Source organism: Netta rufina, assembly GCF_964035555.1.
Source record: "Netta rufina genome assembly, chromosome: 2".
NCBI lineage: Eukaryota > Metazoa > Chordata > Aves > Anseriformes > Anatidae > Netta > Netta rufina.
In genome coordinates this window covers 118,439,091-118,467,026 of record NC_140124.1, presented here as the reverse complement: position 1 = coordinate 118,467,026, position 27,936 = coordinate 118,439,091, and the positions used below count along the sequence as shown (strand labels likewise).

At 36.2% G+C, this 27,936-nt stretch overlaps 1 protein-coding gene across 1 annotated transcript in view; it reads right to left on the bottom strand.

The window, feature by feature from the left end:
• Positions 1–27,936, bottom strand: part of RP1 (RP1 axonemal microtubule associated) — a gene marked incomplete at both ends in the record, with an annotated part of 183,739 nt that overhangs the window by 118,425 nt on the left and 37,378 nt on the right. The window contains 10 exons of the mRNA XM_084281671.1: positions 4,412–4,575; positions 8,269–8,313; positions 8,632–8,690; positions 11,624–11,778; positions 14,338–14,489; positions 14,708–14,840; positions 16,912–17,001; positions 20,283–20,485; positions 25,351–25,482; positions 27,196–27,373. Coding sequence (XP_084137797.1) covers positions 4,412–4,575; positions 8,269–8,313; positions 8,632–8,690; positions 11,624–11,778; positions 14,338–14,489; positions 14,708–14,840; positions 16,912–17,001; positions 20,283–20,485; positions 25,351–25,482; positions 27,196–27,373 — 1,311 coding nt within the window. The remainder of the gene's footprint in view (positions 1–4,411; positions 4,576–8,268; positions 8,314–8,631; positions 8,691–11,623; positions 11,779–14,337; positions 14,490–14,707; positions 14,841–16,911; positions 17,002–20,282; positions 20,486–25,350; positions 25,483–27,195; positions 27,374–27,936) is intronic.

Here is a 27,936-nt window from a genome sequence, read left to right as displayed (position 1 = left end):
TGTATAGAAGTAATAAAAATTGAGACATTGTAGCTGGCTTTTAGGGAAGATAATAGGCTTACAGGCTTCTGCTCACTTCTCTTTGGGACACAGAAGGGAATATTTGGCATAACCAAACGTTAAAATAAAACATGTGAAAAGCATTTCTTTATCAAGCAATGTGTACACTCATAAAAGATAATTCACCACGCTTCAAAGAATGACGATGCAGAATACACAGCTCTGGAGAATGTAATTTACAATATAATTAAAATTTCAGTGTCTTGAGCAACTCAACGTACTGCCAAAATCAGTATTTTCAAAATACTGAGAAATACTCAGAGACTGTTATGACACCAGAGGAAAATGCTGGAAACATATCAGAATTCTGATAGAAGCTGTAACTTACAGTAGATTGATGTCCCTCTGTTGGAGGGGGAATGACTCTCCACAGAAAAATTATTCCCTAAAAATTATGCCTGAATAGTAACAGAATCAGAAAGCCATAGCCTAGAAGTAGATCTTTGAACACACTGGAACAATTATAGAGCAGAAGGGGAAATCCATCAAATTTAAACTCCTCTTCTTTCCCCTTCCCATATTGTTCTTCCCTGACTTTCCCATCTGGTAGGAAAATATCAAAGCCACAAGAGCAAATATAGGACAGTTTACACACAACTGTCTTGTGAAAACCTAGAACCAAAGACTCCAGCTGAAAATAATAACTCTTCCTGTTACACAACTCTAAATTATCTTCAGTGAATTTCATATGCTGCAGTCAGATCGAAGTCTCTAAGGGCACTGTTACATTCTACCTCCATTATACTGGAGGTGAAACAGTTTTTAAGCTAATTTACAGAAGCGGTAATCAGAGGTAACCAAATTTAATGATGTTATACTGCCTTTATACAGTAATGCAAGCAACATCAAAATCAGGTTCTAGATGAGCAACAAAATCTCAGGAGTATACAGAAGAGTACACTTTGATTTACTCAATGTTTAATAACTTTCTTTTTCCGTGATTTTTTACATTACTGAATATTTATGATTTACTTTTAGGAAACCCAGTTACTATGCAGTTAACTGTACTTTGTATGCAACTACTAATATTGTTTTTATTAAGATTATTCCAGTACAGTTTTGTCTCTTCTCTTTTTTTGTGGGACATTTATCTGTTGTTTCTTTGCAATTACACCTGTGACCAAAGAGATTTTGAAATGACACAGTATATTGACTGTTTATGTGGACAGCAATCGGCCTTTTTTTCTATTACATTACATTGAATTATTGCAGTTCCCACTGCTGCGGGTAGAAAACCCATGAGCTTGTTTCTCTGGGGAGCAGGAACAGAAAGCCTCTTTTTCCCCTCTTCCCATCAGGGAGAGGTGCAGGGAAGCAGCCTGAGCACATTACAGGCAGGAGCTCTCCGGGGAGCGCTGCTCTCTGCTTGGTTTCTGGGCTGTAGTCTGGGCTTTGGGGACCATTTTTAGGTGTCCCCTGGCCAGCAGGAGAGAGAAAAAGCAGCTTGAGTCTTACAGAGCTCCTTCTCTGGACCTTCCCTGTGCACAGGCCAACAGGAGGAGCGAAGTGGGGCCAGGGTCACCTGCCTTCTCTCCATTAAACTGCTGGTGAAGGAGTCAACCTGCTGCCATTTTGTGGGTGTCTTTCCTGTTTCAGCTCTGTCAGCTGAGTGCCTGAAGAAAAACAGGAATGGCTTTCTTTCCTATTCTTGCAAGCAGGCACTTCTGCTGAACTGGAGCTGCTGCTGCACTTCCTGCAGAGCAAGTCAGTCCTCATCACTGCACAGGAGAAACCTGAGCCCTCAGCCTCCCTCAATCCCAAATAACATCTCTCCCTTGCACTCAGTGGCAGAGGGACAGCGCCTATGTGGGAAGTGGCTGTGCTCACTTGTCCAGTGAGTGTCCATGAACTTTTGGCTCTGCAAGTAAGGGTGTTCCCTGCAAGAGAAAGCAAAGCCTATCAGCCATGGCAGCTGAATGCTTCTCTGAGGACACGCGGCCTCTGCTGCTGCCAGCCCTTGGAGCATCAGCAGGGCAATACAGGGTGGGGACAGGCTGTCCTTGCATACTTGCTTTCAGCTCAGAAAACATGGAGTTTGAACTGTGGCTCTACATGCTGTCTCCCTGCATGTCCTGCCACACTGTTCAGCACTGCACTGCACACCAGGAAAGATCCAAAAGCACTTGCCAGATGATTTTCACTTGGGGATTTTCATTTTGTTCCCATTTTCAGCAAAAGAAAGCCCCATGAGGAGGCAGGGGCTGCCCTGGCCCTTTGCTCAGCAATGCATTTTGACTGCTGCAGAGGTGCCAGGGACATCAGGCTCTGGATGCAGAAGGGTACACTTGGGCCAGCCCCTGGCAGCTCTCTGCAGCATAAGCTCCAGCCCATCCAGGTAAGCAAGCCCAGAAAGGGGCCACCATTACTCAGACTTCTCCTGAGAGGCAGTGTGCCCAGAAGAGGCACTGAGGAGCACAGGGGATGGACGGGTAATTGGGCTGCCTGCCCCTAGCATTCACCTGCACCCATCAAGGTCCTTGGTTTGCCACCCCTGGCTCCTTCCCAGACCTCAGGTCTGGGGCAGTAGCCTGGCCCTGGTCACCTCTGCAAGGCAGCTCCACAGGAGGCAACCCAGAGCCTGGAGGAACAGAAGGAGACATGCTCCTCAGCATGGCTTTTTGTGGTCATGTTCTCCTGTACCTGGCCCTCCAGTGGAGGAGATGTGGGCCTCCAAAGCCAGCCAATGCACCTCCTGGCACTCATTGTGAAGGTGGTGACCTGGAGCTGTAAGAGCTCCTTGCTGCCGCACAGGAGCCCACTAAAAGGGCTGCACTAGGCCTAGTTGGGACCCCAAGCTAAAGCCGCAGTGTAGCCAAATGCTGTTTACAGTCAGGCTGAGTTCTGCATCTGGTGTCTTCCTGTCCTGTCTGCTTTTCTGTCCCTCTTGTTCTGCCCCTGATTTCTGGCATGCCTGTAGAAAACTAGTTTCAGTTTCTTTCACTGTAGCCTCCTCAGGGAGACACACAGGTTTTGGGGCAACCAGAAAGCACAGAAGAACTAGGACCAGTTAGTAGAGAAATGGGAGTTTTTAATGGGAAAAAGAAGGCAGACACTTGCTTCTCCATAAGCAGTGTTGTCTTGTGTTTTTTCTCTCAGCCAGAAATTCCTATGCTGAGAAATAACTCTCTGCACTGTAGACACAGCAGAAGCAGAAGCAGAGTTAAAGTAGCTGCATGCCTCTCTCTGGCATTAGATATCTTGTGTGTTTGGTTGCCCCACTCCGCCTCCCCCCCATATCAAATTATATATGTTTAAAAAAAAAAAAAAAAGATAGTTTCTCAAGTGCATTAGGCATGTGCTTCATCAAACTAAATACTTACAAGAAGTCTTCCAAGAAGTCATATCTGGAAAGACAGATTTCAAAAGAAAAGCCTCCCACCTCAAAAAGTGGAATTGCTGCCAAAAGGATATTTACAGAAATATTTCTCAGAGGGGGAGATGAACACTGATTACACTTTCCTGTTTTGATATGAGATAATTTTAACCCAGCATTATTTGGAAACTTTAGCCAAGTCATTAGCAACTTAAATAAAAATAAAGGGAAGGCCACCTTTGACTTGCTTCTGCAAGAACTTACATATTTACACTTCAAACTGAAAAACCAAACAAAACAAAAGATCAGAGAAACTTTCTGTCACATCTGTTGCTGATTCTCCATCTGTTTATTATGCATAAATTATTTCAACCTAAATTATATATTACAGTGTTAACAATTACAACAGGTAGAGTCCTGAGGAACTAGAGGAACTTGTAGGAAGTTGGAAACTCCCTGGGAAATGTCAAGCTTCTGACGCATCTTTCAGGATTACAATCCCTTCTCTTTTCATTGGAGAAGTAGGACATTGCTAGTCTAAATGACCTGAGTTAACTAACCAGGTACAATTTGACTCTAGTCTCTATCCTTGCTCCCTTTCCTTACCTGATCCAAGGTTTGCAGGAGTGTGTCTGTCAGTGAAACCCTGAAGAAGCCCATGAAAGAATTTACAGTAGATGCTTCCAAAAATGGGTATGTAATACTAGCCATAGCTTATTATTTCAGCACAATGAACAAGCAAAGAAATTTCTTTCAGTCTGCAAATGAACAATGCCTAGTTAAAACCAGCACATCAAGCAAATGCAAGTATGAAGCAGATTCTGAGAGAGGCATGTCTGCTTGATGCAGTTCTGAATACATTTGCTGATTCAAATCTTACTATCATAAAAGTCCACCACTCCCTCAGAAATGTTAAATGATTCTTTCATACACATATTGCTTTGAATCCTTTTTGTTATCACTATTATCCAGTTTTGAGAAAAGCTATTTTGCATATGTTTTGAATTCTCCAGTGTTTATGTAAAAACCATACTGTACCTTAAATGTATCTTCACTGTTGGGATTAAACAGCTGGTGTTTCCCAGATCCCAAAATAATAGGACCAGAAGCTTTCTTTTCTCCATAAGCATAAAGGGATACTGTTGCTGTTGTGCCAGCTGTTTCAAAATCCCCAGTGACTACAGTAATCTTCCAGTCTCCTTCTGCAAAGTAAAAATAAAATAAAAATGCTTTTATAACCATTACTGATATGTAGCTAGTTACTTAGATGATATAAATAAAAGCATAATTTAACCCAGGAACTGTAACCAATGTGCACTTAAAAAGTAACGATGCTAGGAGTAGCAATAGAAGGCTGGCTAAATACTGCATCATTCAAACTCCTCTTAGATAAGGTGTGTAACTTTAGTACATTGCAATCCTCATCAATCTTTAATGCTGGAAATATGAATACTGTGCCTGGCAAGATTTCTAGAAATACCCCTGTCACAGAGAAAGCTCATCCTCCAGAATTTGGTTTATGACAAGAAGTATAAACAAGAAATGCAACAAGAAAAAGTATCAAAGCATCCCAACTGCATACAATTTTTCATTTTATATACATCAGCAAGAGCTCTGTTTGCTTAGATGGAGGCATGACTTTGAGATTGGCATGAAAGACATTATTTTGGAGAAAAATCTAAAACTAGAAGAGGACTTTTTAGAAAATCTTTTTATATTAAAGCTTCCCTGATACTAAAATGTCTTCTGTCTCCAGAAAATGCACGCAAGTTATATAAGTATTTGAAAGTAGCTTAATATAAATCTAATTTAAGAAAAACAACTATACATAATTGGAAAATGCATTTCTACATCTGAAAAGCTGGGATTGGATGCTCTCCACCTCTCTTTTGATTTCAGCTTTTGCTTGTGTGAAACAACTTCCACTTAGTGACTTTAATTCATTCTGTGCAAGGCAAACAACAAATGAAATACCAGCCCACAGTCATCTTATAAATAAATGCCACAGTGTACACTGCAGTTTTATTAATAGAAGGATGTCTGGTAGTGCCTGCATGAATTAAATCTGTTATCTGACAGAAGTATACATCTTGGGCCAACCCCATTATCCATTAGTAATTTGTCCCATGAAGACTGAACTGGAGCAAGGAAGTTTCAGGTCCTGTTTTCCAAATTCTTGAGGTCTGGTTGAACCCTAATTCCAAAAAGTGACAGAAGATTTTTGGACACACATAAGGAAGTGAATCACCCTATTTTCCACTGAAACTTGTCAGTCTCCAGCTTGTAACAGCCTCTTCCCTTCTGTGCCTTAGACAATTTAAAACCCTACAGCTTTCTCTATATACCCACTTTCTTGACAAAAGAACTATAGCACCTGACGACGAAAGGTTTAACATCAATTAGAAAGGTGAACAGCTTCTATACACTGAGGGCAGAAGCAAAGATCATAAGGAAGAAGGCTCCTTGCCCCTTCCAAGAGCTCATTTACCAAAAAAGTCAGCCTCTACTGTTTTCCAGCAGTATATTATTAATTTCTTTAAAATATGTCACTTCAGACTATGTGGCTGGAAAATGAGGACAAGTTCATGCTTATGAAGAATGGTATAGACAAAGGATAAAATATGACCACTACTCCTCCAATACAGTGAAAAATTCAAAATTCATTCAAACATAATCATTATTTTTAAAAGAGGCAAAATGAATTTATTTTATTTTGGACTTGTTCACTGTCTGATTTATCATACCTCAAGTGTTTTTGATGGCCTTTTCTGTTCTATTATGCTCTCTCCAAGTCTCTCTTTTGTTAAGCAAAAGAGTTTCAAAACAACAGTTAGTACTCTTGAGACCATATATTGTAGCTAGCTACAGTGCTGCCTCCAAAGGGTAAGTGTAGTATCAGTAAAACAGTCTGAATGCAATACAACACTCAAGGTTAAAAAAGGAACCAAACATCCCCCCCAAAATATGATAAGAAAAAAAAAAATTAGCTTGCACTCCTCTACATTGACTTTGAGACTTTTAATTTTTCTGGAAACAGGGCTTTGTGCTTGAAGGAAAATGTAAGTATAGGAGAAGGATACTAAATTTTCTTATCTCCCTGATGCCAGAAATTCTCATGGCATTCCTTCATGGTTCCAAATAAAAACTGGAAATGGTAAATATTGCAAACATGTAATTCTCATTCTCTTTGGCATGAAAAGCTAGTTTTTTTTTTCTGATGAGGTAGAAGACCAATTGCTTCTTAATTACTGATGAGGATTACACATTGAGGAGAAAATAATATGAAAAAATGTGTAATGAGATGACTTTCATTTAGAATACATGCAGGAAAGTTTCAACCTGACACCAAGAATATGCCCAGGGATATCAGAAAATGGTACCTTGCCATGGATGATTTCCTGGATTATATTTTTTATATAGATTAGAAATAGTATAATACACTAGAAAGTTATACTGCCCAGAAAATAATTCTGTTTTGGGAAAAAAAAAAAAAAAAAGGAAAAAAAAAAAGACAATGAAACTTTGTTATTTATAAAAACTCATGGGAAAAAAATGTGAACAAAATCTCAGGTCAGCCACTCATTCAGTAATCACAACATTCCCTATAGGTATGGGATACCAAGCTTCAAGTCTCTTTCCCACTGTTCCTTATTTCAGGAAGTGCCCCAGACATGAAGCTATTTGGTGCATATGCTTTTGGCTACCCAACCATGACTGAGGACATTGACAACATCTTATGTTTCTGTAAAACAGACCTGTTTTGACAGTGGATAAGTTTTGCCAATAACAAAGCTGATCAGGTCTTCTAGACAGCACAAAGATATTTGTCTCACCAACTCGGAGTGCTGTGATCAAAATTACAAGTCCAAGCCCACCTCCACTGAAGATAAGCCAATAAAATATACCCGTAGGCTACTCCCTCTTGTTGCCTTTTTTTTTTTTTTTTTGTTAGGTTGATAGCACAAATTGTGTCTATTGCAGATTTTAACATACATCCAGACAAGTATAGCTTCAATGACACAAAAGCAGAGATCTGTAAATTCAGGAAGGACTCTGCAGACTGATTTGAATTATGTACAGAAAGATCTATAGGTGTAGGCCTCATGGAATCGAGGCAAGCAGAACAGGTAAGGCACAAAGACTGATGAACAGATTGAAAATACAAACCTTCTGAAAAAGACATACAAAGGAGCAAGGACAAATATAGTTTTCATTCAAAATAAAGATTTTAAGAAGAGAATGGGATTCAAATATAATTTGTAAAAATAACTAGATACAAAATTTATAATTACTGACTTTCCGTTGAGATGCCATTTAAAACAAATTATTTGTGTCTCCATGGATATAATAAAATATGAATAAACATTTTCAAAATTTCTCCTGACATCTTATAAATTGTTGTTCAACCTACAGCACTTCTCACGGCAGATAAAAGGTTATGTGTTATTAAGATATGTAATTTAATCTGCGCTGGTTGCAAGGATGGAAAAGTCAACATGAACAAATATGAAATCACAGGTGAAACAAAAAATGTAAAGCTAATGGTGAGTACAAACCTATAAGTAATCTGGGAGAAAGAATCATGGTGTAAAATGTTAACTAAAAAAGCAGAAATTAAGATAGATAACAAGAAAATAATAGGACAAAAATGTGAATTTTCAAGTAAACAGAGAAAAGAATAACATCATTGGAAATAAAAAAATATGTACTAAGAAAGCAGAAATAAAGTGATTTATTATTTAAATTAGTGAGTGAAGTTCAGAGTTTACTAAAATATTAAAATAGTGTGCTGTAATTCATGTTTTAAAATAAGTATAAATGACAATGAGTGTGTAAAGCAATTAGTGAAGACTATTTCTATTTCAGAACTAAAGACAGAAGACAAGAATATTTACCATTTGTTTCTTGTTGCATTTTCAGCTGCTGATTTACTTGAATTTCTGCCAAAATAAAACAAAAATGCAGTTAATAAAGGATCTATCCTTCAATGTTAAAGAAAAGATTTGAAAGAATAGATGAAAGGCATTTTGGATTCAAGCCTTCATGCCAATACAAGAAAACTTTCCGTCCCTTACTTCCTCACTAACACCTATATTCATCATGCAATATAAATACAAACTGTACTCTTAAAAATATAAGAAGGGAAGCCACAAAATGGTTAACCCTGATATTCAACATCTAAGATCAGCCTAAATTTCTTCAGAGGAAGAAATTACAACTTATTTATAACACTTCCATAGAGTAATACTAAAACTTACCTTGAGGATACAGACCAATTTCTGAATGAATTACACCTTGGGACATAAATGGAAGCCACCTAAATACAAGAGAAAAAAAAATAAAGTCAGTAGGAATCAGTTTTTTTCTCCACCATATAGCAATATAAGTGGATTATCCACATTTTATTTTCATACCAAATACAAGGGGACAGCAAGGGTATACAACCTCTAAAAACTTTAGTAGTTGATTTGATAGATGTTAAAGTAGAAATTTAGGATTTGACACAACAAATAAATTATAGTTGTGCAAATGTAAGAGCTGTGAAAATATAAAAATATACCTCTGGGTAAACATAAAAATATACCTCCCTAAGGGACTCATGTGGCACAAACATATTTATTTGTATAGCTAAAAAGACCATGGAGGGGAGGGTACTATGTACAGTACCAGTACTATGATCTGAATGCTAATTACAATTTTTATGTATCTATTGTGCTATATTGTAAATTCAAAGATTCAAAGTTCAGTGATAAAAACAAAGATAGAAACAAATTCTGCACTTCCTTTTTCTCCCTACCAGTTGAGGATAAATAGTCTGAAGAAATATAAATGAAGGCATACGTTGGCTAGGCTTCTAGTCTGGATACACTAGGATAATGACTATTTTGAATCCTTTTATTTAGAACATATATTACCAACTTTTTTAGTTTCCTCCTACTTGGTAAAACCAACCAAACAACACACACATGCATGCGCACACACACACACCACTCTTCCATGGAATAAAAATGCGTTCATTAAGCTTCTGGGCTGCTGGTTTTTCTTTGTTAGGTCCACTCCCATGGATTCTCCATGAACAATCTAATTCCTTCAGAGTCTCCTATGAAGCCTGCCTGCAATCCATCATAAACTAGACAGGATGTATAGAGAAGCCCAGAGGAAAAGGATCTGTCCCTGGCATGCAGAAGAGCAGCAGCATCGTTCTCTCCACAGTCAGAGTTTCAGGCCCATGAGAGTCTGAGCAGGCTATCTAGAAGATACAAAGCTGCAAGCATATTGTTCTCCATGTCCCTAACAATGACACAACACCATTCAGCAGTGGCACACATGCTTGCCCATCCCACCTGCAGAGGCCTTCTTTCCTTTACCCTCCATATCCAGTCATCAGGTTCTGTGCAGTTCTGTTGCTTATCAGGTGGTGTACATGTATTAAAGATGCGAAAGTCTTTGCAAGTCTCAAGTGTGCAGTTGAGACTCAAGCCTCATCCCCAGACAATGCCAGAGTTCTGTTCCTGGGTGCCCATCCTGCCCCTTCCCACCAACCCTACCTGACAAGTTCACACCAAAGAGCAGCATGAAGCTGGCAAAGAACTGAAAAGACATCTGCCACCGCAGGAACAGATTCAATAAACAAACAAAAAATGGTTGTGACACCCTCAGGGAAAAGGTCAATGCAATCCCTGGCAAATATTCCACCAATTTTATTTCCAGGAAAAAATAAATAGAATCTTTCAAACAAAGACAAGTAGAATTATCACTATTTTCTAAACGCTTTCCTGACAAATAAAATCCAAAAGAAATTCAAAGAGAATACCATTGTCTATTGATTTTCAGTTGCCTTTTTTTTTTTTTTTTTTTACATTCTTATTAATTCTCTCCTTTCTAAATTTCTGTAAAGAAACTTTTCTGATTAAAATTGCCATACAAGCCACAAATTTATTTCACTCTTACTGTATCACAACTAAGTCTTTAGGTGCCAAGAGGTGCTAGATCTAGGACAATACATAGGAACATGTAACTAAAATAACAAATATTTGGCAGAATTCTGCAAGTCTTTTAGGTTCTTTATTTTTGTCTTGAAAACATTAACAGACCAATTTATGTTAGAACTAGTCCCTAAGAAGTAAATTTGGTCTTACTAGACAACAACTTACCTGTATCATATCTGCTATCCTGCTATCACAAGTATAAACTGCAATCTCAAATATTAAAAAGTAACTAAGGTAACTAAGAAATAGTGTAAAACTAAAATCTAGTGAGGGCTGTTGGATGTTCAGAAACTAGTTAGCAGATTATTTATTTATTTATTTATTTTTAAGTCAGATAAGATGGTGACATTTCTTTGGCTAAGTGAGGAAAAATACAGCATTTTGTTAATACTGTGCATCATAAAGTATCAATGTAAAATAACACTGTGAGGCTGAAGATTAATATATTAGACTTCTGAAGAACAAAAATGCTTTCCTCCTGGAACAGAGCAGAGTGTTTCAGCTTTACATTTGGGTCCAGATGGAGGCTAGCCCTGAGCCCCAACACTGACCTACGTTAACCCTTTTTTCAGTAGCAGTGTTTCCTTGTAGAAAAGCTATGAATGAAAAAGCTTTTCTCTCTCCTGACTGAAGAAGGATCTGTTTGAGAGAGATTTAAAAAAGTAAAAGAGCATCTTTATTCCTCTTTTGAGGATGTGACATCTAGAATTGCAATAAGGTGTTCAAGTTACATAACAAATTCATAAAAATCCAGACAGGATAACTAGGCATCCTGCATTTATTAAATAACATTTATTAAATCCTATTTAAATATTATTTGTTCTAGTGCCTTCTCACATGGTCACGTTTTTTCTCTATGCTCCCTCCATTTCCCTCAAATGATGCTCATACTCATGAGATAGACTACAAAACTGAAAACTTAGACCCTTTTTGTGCGCTTTGTCTTTTCTTCCTAAATAGGTAAGGCATGCTTATAACACTGATCCTTGTATAATAAGGCTACACCATATAATCTAGTCACATGAACATATAACCATAACATCTAAGAATTTAATCTCTGATATCAACCATAGCCTATGAACTCAAGCAACTTATTCTGGAGCAACACATTTTGTGTTTTTTATACAACTGCACAATAATCCAAATCTGTCTTTTCTGGAAAATACTCATTTAGTACATTTGTTGGTATCATACTGGTATTGAAACCATAGACATCCTCAAAAATCTATCTTATATTTAAGACAATTCTTGTAAAAGCTACCTTCTGCAATTGAAAACATATTCCGAGTTGTTCTCAGCTTCTCTGACAATGACTTTATCACAGTACCAATACTGGGACTTAGAGTTAGCCTCACAGCGCAACAGCACCTTCTGCAGTTTTCCAAGAGATACAGCTTCCACTTCAAAAGCATTGACCTAGGACACAGAGGAGATGGCATTCCATGATTTGCAAAGCGTTAATAAAGTCTGGAAGCAACAGTATTTTAAAAGCCTGATGTACCCCTTAACAGTGGCTCAAGATTCCTATTGATTTTACTGATAGCTGGACTGTATCAAAGGGGTTGTATCCAAAAAGTTAAACGTCTTTTGATTATGCATCAGACTAAGTGAGAAAGCACAACTAAAATCAGAATGCAATAATAATCCCAAATACTTTTTTTCACCCACCATACAAAATGTTGCCTACTGCCCTTCACTATTCTTCCAGTACATCACTGTTTACCATAATTCTTCTCTAGGTATGAACCACATAAAGCAATTATTTCCTTTGTTAATGTTTATTTAAAATATGGACTTTCTCATCCTTCGCTGTTTGTCGACTCACCTCCTCTATTTACATTCTATTTTGCCTGAAGAAACTGAAGTCTGACATGTCACTTTGTCATTGTTAATCGTTTAGACATCTGCTTACTGTTGTCAAAGGCTGTTTTAATAGCAGCATGAAGTTGATCAGGTGAAAGGTTCACGTTGGTAACTTTTTGTCACAGTAAAAAGCATATAGCTTTGTCTCGCTCCATGTAACTGTCCAGATCACACTTCTCGGTAAAAAGATAATGAAGGAAAGAACTACGCTGGAAAATTCATGTCTGTAAAATTCTCAGTCCTTAGCGAATGGCAGAATTAAGATTGCCTGTGCAACTTTACTTCTCCCTTGTGTATACATGATATATGATCGTAAACTATCCCTTCTGACAATCCAACAACAACAAGAAGCATGCCAACAGCACACACTATCTCTTCTGCCCTGAAAGACCATTACGACAGATGGGGCCCAAAGTCTTGGATTAAAAAAACTCAGACATGTTAGAGGAATTGCCCATAGACTAAGGGAATTATATCTGTGTGTATATATCAAAAGTCAAGAAAGGTGGTGATTAATTGGGATGTTGGTTGCAAAGTGTGCAACCTGAGCATGATGTAGATGGTATGGAATAAGGGGTAGATACTGTCCTGCTTTCTACTGAGATAGAGTTAGTTTTCTTTCTAGTAGCTGGTACGATGCTGTGTTTTGTATTTTTGATGAAAATAATGTTGATAACAGACCAATGTTTTAGTTGTTGCAGAGCAGTGCTCACACAGACCCAAAGTCTTTTCAGCTTCCTGTGCTGCCCTTCCAGCAAGGAGGCTGGGGGTGCACCAGAAGGGGATACTACCAGGGCAGTTGGCCCAGGCTACAAGAGGGATGTCCCATACCGGGTGTCCCAGCAATAAAAGCTAGGGTAGTTGGCCAGGAGGGTGGCAGCTGCATGGCATCTGGCTGGGCATCAGTCAGAAGGTGGTAAGTAACTGCAGTGCACATCACTTTTTTTGTATATTCCTCTATCATAATACCTATTTTCCTTTCCTTCTCTGTTCTGTTAAAATGTCTTAATCTCAAGAGTTTTTTGGGGTTTTGTGTCCTGATTTTCTCCCTCTTCATCATGGGGAGTAAATAAATGGCTGCATGGTGCTGAGCTGCCTGACAATTTAAACCACAATAATCATGATGTTCAAGTAACCATTCAACCATCTTTGTCACAAAATGATATATCCCAGGCCCTTCTCTGCCTTCCCTACAATCCACTGTCTTATTCACCCATTTCTATAACAAACTGCACCTTGAACCACCCTCCTTATTCCACTGATAAAAAATATGTTGAATTTGCCATCAGATCAACTAGAATAATCCCCTAGACAACTCTATTTAAATTCTGAATTTCAATTTGAATCGAACTTCATACCTAATGCACTAGTAATGATGTAAAATACATATTCTAAAATAGTACATATACCTCTGGAATTTTCCAATAGGTTATTACTAGGATTTTATATACTGCCTTTTATTTTGTTTTCGTTCCTCTAAGAGCTTCATGCCACTTGTTAGATATACAAGCGTTAATCCTCAATAGCTCACAAATGAAGTAACAAGCATTTATCTGAGAAGGTCATAAGAAGGCCAGTGGCAGAACTAAAATTAAGCCCAGTAGTTCCTGACATTCAACCATACCCTACTGAAGAAAATCAGGATGATATATATATATTTTACTTATGGAGGAGATCAGATGTAATTGAATGATGAAATAACTTCAAAACTGCCTTACATTAATCTCAATACTATACTAATACGTGTTAAAAGAAGTACATAGCCAGCAGTTTACTAAGATCTGAAATCATGGAATGATTTCTCTGCACTCATTTGTAGCTAGCTGTAACTCATTATACCTTGACAGAAAATATTTTATATTCACAGAAAGCTCTTCTCATTAGCTTCCAGGGGGGTTTTAATATAATTTTTCTTCCCCATAACCTGCCTGTGTTGTTACTCATTCATTCATTCATTCATGGGTTCATAAAATCTGATTTTCCTTAGTTGCTAAACCTCTGCTGAACATCTGAGGTGCTAAATCTCTGTGATCTTTTTTATTAGGAACTTAAGATCAATGAAAATTACTTAATTATATTTACATGGCTAAGCAAATTCTTCTTTAGATTTACCTTTCCTCTACGAAATTTCACTGGTATACCAGATTTATGCAGAAGTCTTAGACCAGAATCTCCTCTTTTTCCATAGATACACAGATAAACAGCAGAATCTGTATCAGCTTGCTCCAGGTCACCAGTGTAGACATAAACGTGGTATAAAACAACTTCCAAACATAACCAAAAGAAAAATATGTTAAGTATGATTGCAAAATACGATTTGCAATTAATTTGCTGGAGTATATTCTTTCAAACTCAGTCTAACTATCTGTTTTTAAGATTGCTAAGACCATACTTATGAATATACAGCAGATGGAATAAAATTCAGATGACATTAATACTGAAAACCAAGTAACCAATATATATGTAACTGTGCAATACATACTTGGATAGATAGGTTTTCCAGCTTCCACTACTGGAAGTTCAAAGATGAAATCTCTTTCATCACTATTCTTTGACAACCATGTGTTTGCTGGAAAATGCAGAGTTTTCTTACTCATCAGATGTTGCAGTGTCACCTAAGGAAGAAGCAGTTTAACTACGACTCAGTTCACTCTCTTCAGTGCTTTGCTTCTCAACAACAAAACCGTTTTCTTTAACTCCTCTTCTATCTCAGACAAAAATAACATGATCAGTAAATATAACACACAAAATTGCAGTATGAAAACATTTTCATTTTAGCTGCTACTTTACTTATAACTAGAGAGGATCTTTATTTACACCTGTGGTATCTCAGCTGAAACTACAAGCCTTAATTCTTTAAAAATGCCCTAGACTTTAAAATTATCTTATTCTTGGAACAAACAAATCTATAATTGAAATTCTTTTTTTTTTTTTTCCTCCTCTCCTTAAGAAATGCCGTCAGTTCTGATTTCTGTCAATGCACCACCTCTGTGTAACACTGTTTGGAGTAGTGAAGCCTGAAAACATTCTAGTAAGTGATGATAGGTGAGACTGAGCTTTTGGAAGATGTGGAAAGATTGATACATCTTTAAATTTAAATGGAAACAGGATGAAACTCATCATCTATATCTTTCTGAATTTTTGAATTTGAGGATACTTTGGCAAGGAGAGGATATATTGAAATATTAAATCTATTCATTTGGCTCTTTTTACAGCAGAACAAAAGAAGGTCTGAGTACCAGCATCCTCTATCTATTCCTCTGAAGAATTTAAATTCTCAAGTTATTAGCCATGGTACATCATGATAGCTGTATCATGTTTCCTATAACTGAAGGAGTCTCTTTTTCTTTTATAGCAGCAGGTTTTTTTTGGTCTTGAATTATAATAGTGTGTACTGCAGTTTTTCCACAAGCCTTCACAAGCAAAAGGAAATCAGTAGCAGAAAATTGTCACTCTGCAGTTCTATTTGAATGTGGACATATCACGCATAAGATTTGTGAACAAAATTATGAAAATATGTATTTACATTCAGAATCTAATACTTAGGAAATTGGGACAATATATACCTTTATCTCACTTTTCCACTAAAATATTATTTTAAGTAAAACGAACACTTCTTTTAGCACCAAAACATGTATTTATTCTAACATGAAATACTTTTGCAGCAGTGATTCTTAATCTGTAATATTTATTGGCAGAGCTCCCCCTGCTGATTCGTAACAATAGCAAATATTAACTGCTTTGTCAGAACACAGCTTTCAACATAATTTGCTTCTTCCTGTGAAAAGAAATACTTGAAATCCCAGGGTTACCCTTTGAAATTTGGACCAAGATGTTAAAGAAATATTCTGTAACCACCGGGATGGAAAGGAGGATTCCTGCAGCCATTTGAGCAACAGAAATATTTATATTTTTATATTTACAGTTAGAGTTAAGGGTTTTCAGTAGATGTCAAACTCTGTTATTACTCTGTAATTCTGGTTGTCTAAATTGGACTTAAACTGGACTGAGAGTATGTCTTACAGATTCAAAATAAGAAACAGGAGACAAATACTTGTCTGTAATTATGAAAGAAATCATGCATGGATGTCAGTGCTAGGGAGAATTTAGAATGAATTTAATCTGGCAAATATGCCTGAATATTATGAGAAAAGATAGAGTTAAAACAGAAGTAGAAAATAATAAATAATTCTAAGTTAAAAAGATCAGCTTCCCCCCCCCCCCCCCCCCGAAAATTATCATAATTATGAGTTATGGCCAGTTGGAACCAGACTACTCTTCAGCAAACTTTATTCACTCTTTGCATGCAGTTGTCATGGAATAATTGCTTCTCCATAATTTTCAACTTTTCATTGCTTGAATTTATAGTTAGAATCTCCCTAGCAAACACTGAGGAATACAGGTGAGCTTTTACAAAGCAAAACTTCATAGAAGCCATCAATACACTAAAATTTACATCTACAAGCTCCAGAAGTTAAGAATAATTTCAAAAAAAATTTCAGAAATTCAGTTCAGTCTACTGACTGTATTAATAGTTTTGTCATCCTAGCAGCCTATGACAAAGCAATAAGCATGTATCACAATCAATATTTTTTGATTCATGGAGCTAAAGATTCATGAAAACACAGGATTTTAGTTCCTAATAAAATTGATAAAGCAAAAAAGAATTTATCATAAAAATCTTACGCTTTGTAAGTTCCACTCTGACTGCTCATTCGGTAATTCATCAAGTTCAATTCTTATCTTGTAGATATTCCCAATGCTTTTTATTTTAACCTGAAATAAAACCAGAATAATCCAACATACAATACAAATGCAAAAATTATATATAACATAATTTAAGTTTGTGCAGTAGAGGCTGCATGGTAATTAAGGCAAACCATACCTTGCAAAACAGCACTGTATCAAATTAATGATTAAGAGATATTTCAGTCTCCTACACACATGAAAAAGAAGCATCCCAATGGCAAGCATGTGCCTAGGTATTCTGTGCCTAAAACTGTTACAGCTGTGAATCTTGGGGAAAAAAAATCCTGTATTTTCTATCCTCACATGTGAAATGACTCAAAAATCCATCCCTCATTATGCACAAAAAACATTTGCCCTGTATTTTCACATTTTGCCATGCCTTCAATTTGGCCCATATTCCCCTCCTCCCTCCACCCCCCCCCCCCCCCCCCCCCAAAAAAAAAAAAAGTTACCTCACATGTGAAAAAATATACATAAAAATGCATGGAACAGCACACATTTCACCAGCAGATTTTGGATGACATAGTCCAGAAAAGAGAGAGCTTGCAATTTGTCTAAGCGGATTTCTGTCTGAGCTCTAGTTTGACCAGATTTTAGCCTAATGAAACCAAGATATTTGCAGGGAAAATGAGTTGGCAGATAATTAAACTCTTCAAATTTGATTTTAAAAAGTTGGTAAGAGCCATTCATTAGAGAATAAATGTGAAAGTAAATCATTAAACTACAGGCCACAAAGTTTTCATAATGTAGCACAGCAACATGATCATAAATCCTAGTATGTGAAAGTAAGGGATAAAAAGCTTTTGGTGCCCTTGAAGAACACATTCTCAAAAGCTAGCAGAACATCTGGAAAACTTGGAAAGTCACTAGTTTTGCTTTTTGAGTCTATATGATTTGCAGTCACGTGCAATTTCTTTGCACTTTCAAAGTCCATTGTAGCGCTCTTACTTATGAGACCTACTCCATGAAGACTTGTTCTACTGCACTTATCTGGGGTTTATTTGAAATCTAACCATTACTTAAATTGAACGCAAGTTTTTAGTTCATTTGTAATGAACATCTAGAAAAGAAAAAGTAAAAGCATTATCATATTATCTTCAAATAATAATTCTATTAATAAAAGCTTGGTAACAGCCTATTCCATTCCACTGTTTATATGCAAAGAAGCTATTTACACTGTTCCAATGGATTAGGAAAATTGCTTTGTTCTGTTGAGTTGGATTCTCATATCCTTGCTCATGTTCCTTAATATTTCTCTATATGTGTAGACTTATTAACTGGGTAACTGGGAGACTTTTGCATTAGACAAGTAATAAAGTGAAGGCATTTGTACAGCTTGGCTGAAAAACCCTACTACTGTTGTCATTTCCCACATTTCATAAACAAACTAGCCCCCTTCTCAAGTAATGCGAGATACCATCTCCGTCATGGAGCTGTTGTTCACTGAATATACATTACTGTCATGTGTTCTTATTCTAATGAATCCTTCTTTAGACTATTTGGTTAACAGTTATATATTCGTTTCAAATATCAATAAAAAACATAAATGAATTGGGCTTGGTCAAATTGCAAAGTGACTTCTGCCTAAAACAAGCAGAGATTTCCCAGGAGAAAAAAACCTTATATCCTACTTGACTTTTGCACATGCACAGTCTTAAAAAGGATCAAACAGACAGTGACTACTCATATGGGTAAAGTGAGAGAGGGAAGGCCACATATGAAGGGTTTTCACTTCTTAAAATAGTTCTACTTGAATTTTTCATAGTTGTGCATACTGCTGGTAAAGTAAAAGGTTAAAGAAAACTGACTCCAAATTGTCCAGCTACCACAGGCTCTTGGTAGCTGTCAAGTTCCAAGAACTGCTGGCCAGAGCTACAATTGAGCTGATTACTTACATAATAAAATTTACTACCTTTTGATCTAGAAAATATCGGTGAAAATATATACAGTTCAAGGATGCAAATAGTAAAAATGTAATTCTTTAAAAGTATTGCATTCCTATCTGCATTTCCAGAATTATGCTTAACAAGTACAGGACAAAATTCAAAGGAAAAGAGGGGGGGAGAGGGAGACAACATTTACTCTTCATTTTTTTGTGGGTTTTTTTTTTTTTTTTTTTGAGACTAAAGATTGAAAAGCACTGTGGTGCCATTTGCTGTTTCATGCCTGAACACAACAGTGTCAGTGTAATGCAAAAAATTACAGTAGGAGCCCCAGGTGCTGTTAAGAAGATTCTGCTGTCTCACAAGATCATTATCTGGAGCACACAGCTATAATGTGCAATGTCTATTTCAGAGAAGAGAAACTGGTTCATCTCTTAAAAATGTATGGATTAACATTGTAAACATGCTATTACCCAATGCTTCTCATGAATAATTCACTAATTAAGAGAACAGGATTCCCCATGGATCATAATATATGGCTCACATGCTTTAAAAATGAACATTACAGTCAGTTAGCTTCCCGTCTATGCCCTATTCATAGAGATTGTTATTAATATTGACAGTAAAGTTTTTGATTTGTGCCAAGATTGCATTAGAAGAGTGCAGAAAAAAATTTACACAAAATATGAAAAGTATAATGTCTTAACTTATACTTTTAAGTGAAACAGACACTTCACTGTTAACTGAAGACAGTGATGTGTCACATGCCTCTCAGACAGAAAGATTTAAACAAAACAGAAATTTTAGCCCCTGTGTTAATTTCTTCTCAGCATATCTAGAAATAATCTTCCTATTAAAATAGAGGTGGGATTATTCTTAAACAATAGCAAAAGTTTTTTTTTAATAACACGATAACAGGTAGTTTATTGGTCTCTCAGTAATTTGATTGGTAAATCTTCTAGTATTCCAGCTATTTATAATACAGTGGCTGAAAAATGGCTCAGTTATCTTCCTTAACTGAACTAGCTCCACGATATCCATTTTATAGTATGCTTTGAAAACTGTACACAAGAACATTTCATTACTAAAGATAACTAAATGATACATAAGCCTTACATCACATATGATTTGTTTAAGAGTGGATAGTTTCTAAAGCTACTTTCAAATCAATGGCCTTAGAGAAATCAATTTACTCCTGCCATTGCCCTGTTCTGATTACTGTATCTGGTAGAGGGAGTTAAAAAAAATAATATTTCTTTCAGTGCTAACTATATGCACCAAGCTGATTCAATGCAGAACTCACAAAGATTAGATAGAGATTTATTTTATGCAGTAAACATAACTGAAAAACACTTCTTTTCACATGACAGAATAGGCTTTGGAAAGGTACACAATAAAATAATGTTCTTAGCCTTCATTAGCTACCTGAAATTTATCCTCCTGCCTGGGAAGAAACAGCTGCTTTCTGTTGTCCTTGCCAAGAGTTATTGGTCCAAATACTCCTCTGTCTCCGTATATCCAGAGAGTGACATTTACTTGAGTTCCTGCATTTCCTGTCAGCACTGACACTTTCCATTCATCAGCTGAAGGAGGGGGACACTCACCACCTTGGGGATTTCTCATTTCCTCTGTGAAATACAAAACATTAGTGGGAGATGAAAATCGACATGAAACTGCCAGTCACTGTTGTAACTTCAGCTCATAAGGAGACCATAACAGAGAGGGGATTGTATTTTTTCATCGCAAGTGAGATTGTCTGAAAAGGTTGATTTATTTTTCTTGACTACACCAAAATGTACTGATTGGGTAAGGTATTCAACTGGAAAAGAACGTCTCCCTCATCCTATTCTTTATACGTATTCTGGTTTAAAGTAAAGATATTGTAGTGTAGAATTCTGGCCATTAGATTGATATTTCTGGTTTCTTACATTTAGAAATGAGTAGAATTATGTGCAAATGTTCTTCCAATGTCTTGTGTTGGGACATTATTAACAGAAACATGTCCAGAAGTAGGGACAATTTTAATTTCAGATTGAAAAAAAAAAAAAAAAAAAAAAAGGTTTAGGAAATTAACTTTCTTCAAGTTAATACTTAACTTATACTGTGCTTTTTTTGAGTACTTTACAGTATTATCTTTGCCTGTACACTTAAGTATACAGTGCATAAATGAAACAGCAGTGCAGTACCACTTTATGAGCAAAATTCATAGCTTTAGTGACTAAGCAAATATAATTTCAGGAAACATATATTTAATTTGAGAATAGCACCTGGTGATCTTCCGTATACCCTTGAGATTTAAAAAAAAAAAAAAAAAAAAAAAGATTTTATTTGCAGGGATGTCAAATGACACCACTGAAATATGAAAAAGTAGACTTGTGGGGTAAAGGAAATTAATTTTGAGTATTTTAGTCACAGTGGAGTTTGCAAACATCAGATACCTGGAACAATAATTTTCAGTAATGACACCACTATAAAATCACTTCTACACACTCCAGGAAGTCTTCTGCAAAACAGGGAGTTCTTGCCCTCCAATACTTATAATCTGTTCTGACACAAGAGGTAGACTTAAGCCCTGAGTTTGAAAAGATGAACCAACACTTGCATATATACTGTGTCCTGCAAGGATTCCTAAACAGTTCTTCATTTCAATTCTTTTCATATGGCTGCACTATAATTTATTTAGCAAACTATAGTTTGCTAACTATAATAGATGATAATAATATATAGTAATACATACAGTTAATATGTTAACTATAATCTGCACTGCAGATTAATTTTCTTCTGTATCCCACAACTCATTCCTCATCTGTTAAGTGGCTTTCTATGAACCAGGCTTTTGAGGCCAGAGGCTCTAAATGTATAAATTCACTTAGGATACTGTGGGATTCATAAAAAGCCACTGATTCTGATTTGTTGAAGAATTCCGAGTGCATCACTATGCATGTTGCTGCTTCACTACATATTTTGTTGGTTTTTTTTATTTGCTTGATTAAAATGCTGTACTGGCTCTGGCTGGTTTTTGTTCGTTTTTTTGTTTGTTTTTCCTGAGATAAAGACAGTTTAATAAGTGAAGGAAAAAAATCTAACACAAAAGATAAGTGACACAAAAGCAGTCACTCACCACCAGTGCACCTATACTCAGTCAGTCCCCAAGGAACAGCTATTTTGGAAAAAAAAAAAATCCTCCTGAGTTTTATAGCTGAGAATATTTGAACTTTATTTGTTATGAACTATCCCTTTGGTCAGTTCAGGTCAGCTGTCCTGGATGTGTCCTCTCCCAGCCTCTTACTCACACTTAGCCTGCTTGGTGGGGAAGAGTGAGAAACAGTGGAGGCTTCAGTGCTGTGCAAGCATTGCTCGGAAATATATAAAGCATTGATGTGTTATCAACACTGATAACATCAGTCTGAAACAGAAAATAGAGCCCATCCCAGCAAAACTCACTGCAAATACTAAACAAAATAAAGCAATGCCTACGGTAGAGATCTGTAAAATTCACTGGACTGTACTTTGTTATTTACAATAAAACAAAAAGTGTGAAGACAAAACAGAAAGCCAATTTGAATCCTTGAGACTTGCTTCTTACAAAACTTTTATGAACAACAGATTCTACATCTTCATGGCACCTGGATTTCAGTAACTGAAGAAACAACAGAAGCAAACTAGTTGCTTTGGTACAATAAATATTTTTGAGAAATTGACTATTTAGCATTCTTCAAGAAACACTACTTTCTGTAACTTGAGTTTCCTAGTTCCTAACCTGTAACTCAAAAGCTAAATTTCCTTTCAGCTACCTGTCACCACATCCTACTCTTCAGGTGTAAGTTGTGACCCACAGGTATTCCCCAGAAAACATGAAAAGTCTCATGAAATACACAGGCAGTCAAGAAGGATAAGGAATCCCAGGCTGCTTTGTATACTAAATACAAATGTTCTATACTTGGGCTACTGCTATCCAAAGCACCTACTGCAAGCACAAACTATGACTTCCTTAAAACAATTATAATGCATGAACAATCCACAAACTTGGGATGTTTTTTTTGCATTGTAATTTACTGGCACTCACACAAATGGAAATCAGTCACATTGATTTGCTAGAGGCTAAAAATATTCCAATCTGAAAAGAGGATTTGATGGTTACTCTGGATTAGTTATGGGATTTTATACACTTCATGGCACTGTGATATAATTCCACTGCAACAAAAATTCATTCTGATAGCCCTTCATGAGAATGTTGGAGAAGTCACAATCCTTCCCACAGTTTCATAAAAATTGCTTTGTTGTTTAATTTACTTATCCCAAATCTCAAACAAAATGAGAGTGATTTGGTCCCAAAATACCATATGATTGAGAGATGCTTTTGAAATAAAGCATCAGAAAAATGAGTTTCTAGAGCAGAGGCTTATGTATTGATGTATTTTATTACATTCTTGTGTATCATCATTTCCAATGTAAACCTAATGGAAATGATGATCAGACTTTATTTGTGTCTTATTTATCTTTGTAAATAAAATGTGTTAAAATTAATAGTAACTAAAGTATTCCAGACATATGGGAAAGGAGCATGCAGGGTATAGAAATCACTCCTCAGAGATACTATTTGTTAATGTCAAACCACGAAGTTGTTCTCAATGTCACAGGCTGTGTTTACCTCGTAGAAGCTGATGGCATCTCTCTCCTTACTTTGACTAGCATACGCACCCTCATGTTTCACTACTGAAATTTAAGCATGACTTCAGAAACAAAAGGAAAAAGCAAAGGGGAATTCCCCAATACCAAGCCATTTGGGAAATCTTGTAAGGTCCTTGCTTGCTCACTGGTTTATACAGAACATGATACAAGTCTATATTGTCAGTAGGGCTGTTGATTTTGGCTTGATTTTGAGCATGATAGCAGAAGATTTAAAAATATTTGAGTTCAGTTTTTCATGTCATCCACTTCATCTCCTACATTCCTAGCCTTTCTGTGATCTTCTAATCACATATATATTCTTTCCCTTCTGACTTGGGCAGTACATTAGATTAGTCTGGTGTCTATGATGTGGTCCCACTTCATTTTAGCTGACATGTTTCTGACTGTCACTCTAATCCTCTGTTCTGTGAGCTATTAAGCGGATGATGGTATGTCCCAGCATTTTTGTAGGGTAGAAGTGTCTTGAGGAACAGAGAACTGACATTGCAACAGTAGAAGTCAACACTGCTGTGGCACAGTTTTCCGTTTAATTAATCCTAAACCAGTGATTATTTGTGAAAACAGCAACCAAGAAATAGCTGTTAGCTAGCAAATGCTGTTGTCATAAAGATGGCCTGGTCAGCATAACAGCTAATCTATCTTGAGTTTGAATATTGTCTACCACTGGATTGCATACTAACTACAAACCTCACCCTTTTCTGGATGTCACTTCTATAAAAAAAGCAAATGAGTATTTAATGAATATCAATTTAAAAACTGAAGGCGCACCCCAAACATCAGAAGTCAGCTAACCTTTAAAGCATTCTTAGTGAAAATATCAGAAAATCTGAGCATTTTCTTTGAAAGGCAGGGTGACTGATATTTCTATTAATTTTGCATGAGCAGAGTCCACATGTATGAGTGTCAGAAATACTTCTAAAAAAGTGCTATAGACTTTACCTAACCAATTTTATGGTAGATATTTCTTCTTTGTATCTGACCCTAACATCCTATTTCTTTGATAACAGGTTTTACGGTTTGTGAATTTGTTGCCATGAGTTTTAAATTCAGCATATCAAATTACATGCTGACAACCCACAGCATTTTGGGAAGGCTTTGTTACACAATTATACCGCATGAGGTCTGATAGATTGGAAGCTGAAATTATCTGTTTTAAGCTAAGATTAGAAATAACTTTGTCAGAAATAATTAACAGTAAGTGTTAAAAATCCTTACCTATACTTTGAATACGAGCAGAATGTTTTGTTTCAACTCAATTTATTTACAATTCTTCCCAGTATTATATCCTATGAATAATTATTCCATACTTGGTGTCTGGTTCACATTGACAATCTCACCAGATACAGTTTGAAATAACAGTCTGAACATTCTTTAAGTATTCTTAACTTCCTTAACATATATATAAAGCTAGCATGAAGCACACCAAAACCTTACTCTTTCCCCCAGTGAATTATAAAGCAGAAAATGTAAATGAGAGAAATATTCTATTGCTTTCAGTGAGGTTTGGATCGGGCTCTTTATGATATCAGCCTCTTAATTTCCACAGAAATAGTCCTTATGATAGATAATTATGAATTTGAAAAACAGTAATGCGTAAATACTCAACAATTACATGCTGATTGTTACCTAACCAATGAACCACATTCCAATGCACTTTAGAAAAACAGTAACTGGTAGTGTGTTCATATTGTATGTATGCATAAGTCAACAGTCTAGAAAAACTGAGATAAGTAACTGCAAACACACACGGGACAACATACTAAAGTGTTGTATCAGAACTAGTTTGTTAACTATTGCTTACTTGAGGGTGGAAAAGTTGAGGGGGTTTGAGATATTTGCTTCTGGGCTTTTACTGGTTGGCGTTCAGATTCTCTGAAGCCTTTCTTTTCTTGATTGGGTGCAGCAGATGTTCCCATAGGCTTTTCCCGGCCAACTGAAACAATCAAATGTAAATTCTGTCACTAGCTACAAATCATTTGCTTTTTTATGCTCAGAAACTTCCCACATTTTCAGTGACAAACAGTAATAATAGATCTCTCAATTGTTCAACACAATAGGCACCAAAGTCTTTTCTCTGTATTGTGCAGAGCCACTAGTAATAGGCTTTTGTTGTTAGCAGCATGCTGCAAAAAGTAGAAAAAATATGATGTACCAATCCATTTACTGCTTTGAAAATCTAAGTAGCAATTTAACATAGATATATGAATGAAATGACCTGCTCAAATGTAGTTTTCCACAAGATCAGCTTCTCCATTCCCCCAATATTTCCTTTCTTAAGAGTAGGAATGCTGAAATAAAGACTGCTAGAGGCCATTTCTGATAATATGAAATAGCAAACAGACAAATCTTGGTTGCTCTAATAGAAAATATTAGCTCCTGCTGCCTTCCTTTTACTGAGTAACAAGGATTTGGAAGAATTCATGCCTGTAACAAAGTAACAGCTTTATTTTAATAGCATCAGTAAGCCCTGCTTTGTTGAGAATTTCCATTGAAAACCTGCTCTTCCAAAAAGGTAACAAAGAAAAACCCTTTCCTTTTGTCTACAAGGACACAGTGACTGAAATATTCTTGTCACCTTGCAGCAAGTAGGGACTGAATGGTAAGGATGCCATTACAGTGACTTTGATAATGCTTCTTTATATCTTGGTGACAAAATACATAAAACAGAATTAGTAATAAGACAGGTTGTATGTTACTTTCTTTTTGCTGATCAAAGCATTCAAGATAAACCCATTCTGCTTGTGTCTGGCAAAAGTCTGAAAGAATTCTGAATTTTGAATTGATGACCAGTTTAACAGTTTCATTAGATGTTTAATTTCTTGATCTCTGTGGCTTTGTCCACCAGATAAACATATAAAATAAACAAACAAATAAAGATAGCATTTCCACCATTTTCTACAGTTATAATCCCAGCCAGCTGGCTATGAATTGTTCACCAAATTAAACGCATTTTTCTCCTAAAAGAAATGAGACAGAAAGTGATCCAGAGTGTGATAGGGCTCTTTTCTGAGCCCTAGCTAGTGAAGTAGAAGAGGTCAGTCTAGTAAGCAAGCCTTTTGCCTGCAAATAGCTCTCAGATCTGACTATGAGATAAAAGAATCACATAATCAATATACTAGTTGGGGATAGTACATGTATTAGCACCATTAAAGAAGAAACTATACTGAACACTGCCAAGTGTACCCTACTTGTTTAGGGCACAAGGGCATTTTGTAAGTCTACATAACGCATTTTGTAAGTCTTCTGTTTCCCTATATAAATGGGAAAGAGTTATATAACCGACAGCAAGACAGTATTTCCCAGACTTCCATAAACTTTGGCCAGAATGGGGAATAGACCCAGGAAGTCAAACCCATTTCTATCTTGTCACTTGTTTCTATTCTCATGCTCAAAAGATTATTTGTTCAGTAAAAAAAAAAAAAAAAAATAGATTTCTTCTGCATCATTTACTGCTATAAAATGAAAGAAACTAAGCAAAATTAACTAGCTACATAGGAGAAAATGTGTAAAACAGACTTTTCATCTTTAAAATTACTAAAACACAACAAGGAAAATAGTCTAAATAAGCTTTTATGCTTTTGCATTTAATTTTGTTGGTCAGAAACAGTAGCCACTAAGTAAAGCTAGAATATCAGAAACCACATACATTTGATGACCTGTGGGTAGAAAAAAATGTTGTTCTCTCCGATGTTAATGACTGGTTTAGTCTGACCATCTGGTAGGAGACCAACATATATCCCTTTATTTCGCACTGATTCTAGACTTACAGATCCAGCTTCCAAATTTTTCTCAATTTTAAAATGACAGTATTCGTCACCCGTGCCCTAAGAAATTGAAAAACAGAAACATTAATTCAATAATTACATTGATATATATAGGCAAACTGGATGTTTCTTAAGACTTGAATATTACTATCTTCTAATGACAATTCAGATTAAGTTTAGGTACTTCACCATGTGCTGCACTATTACACACACACACACACCTTGGCTCTGTTTAGTCCTTTGTGAACAAAAAGACCAAGCAATTAATTCAAGTAAGTGAAAGATCACATAAGAAAGTACTCTAAATCATGTTAGGATTTAGGCAAAGTCTAGGATATATTCAAAGGAATTTCCCACTTAATCAGCTTTTAGAGGGTTAGGGAGTCTGAAAATATCCATTTCAGAAAAGAGGATATGTGTATGAATTTATACGTAGTGCAGATTTGCTAATCCTACATGACAAAACAACATTTATCAAATATATTTTTCTTCTTTTCACAAACTACTACTACCACTCACTCTTAACATTTTTTTTTCTGCATTTTGTTGCATTTACATTAATTTCAAAGCCTTAGTCAATCAAAACCTCAGATTTCTCCAAGGATCTGGACCTTAACAATGAT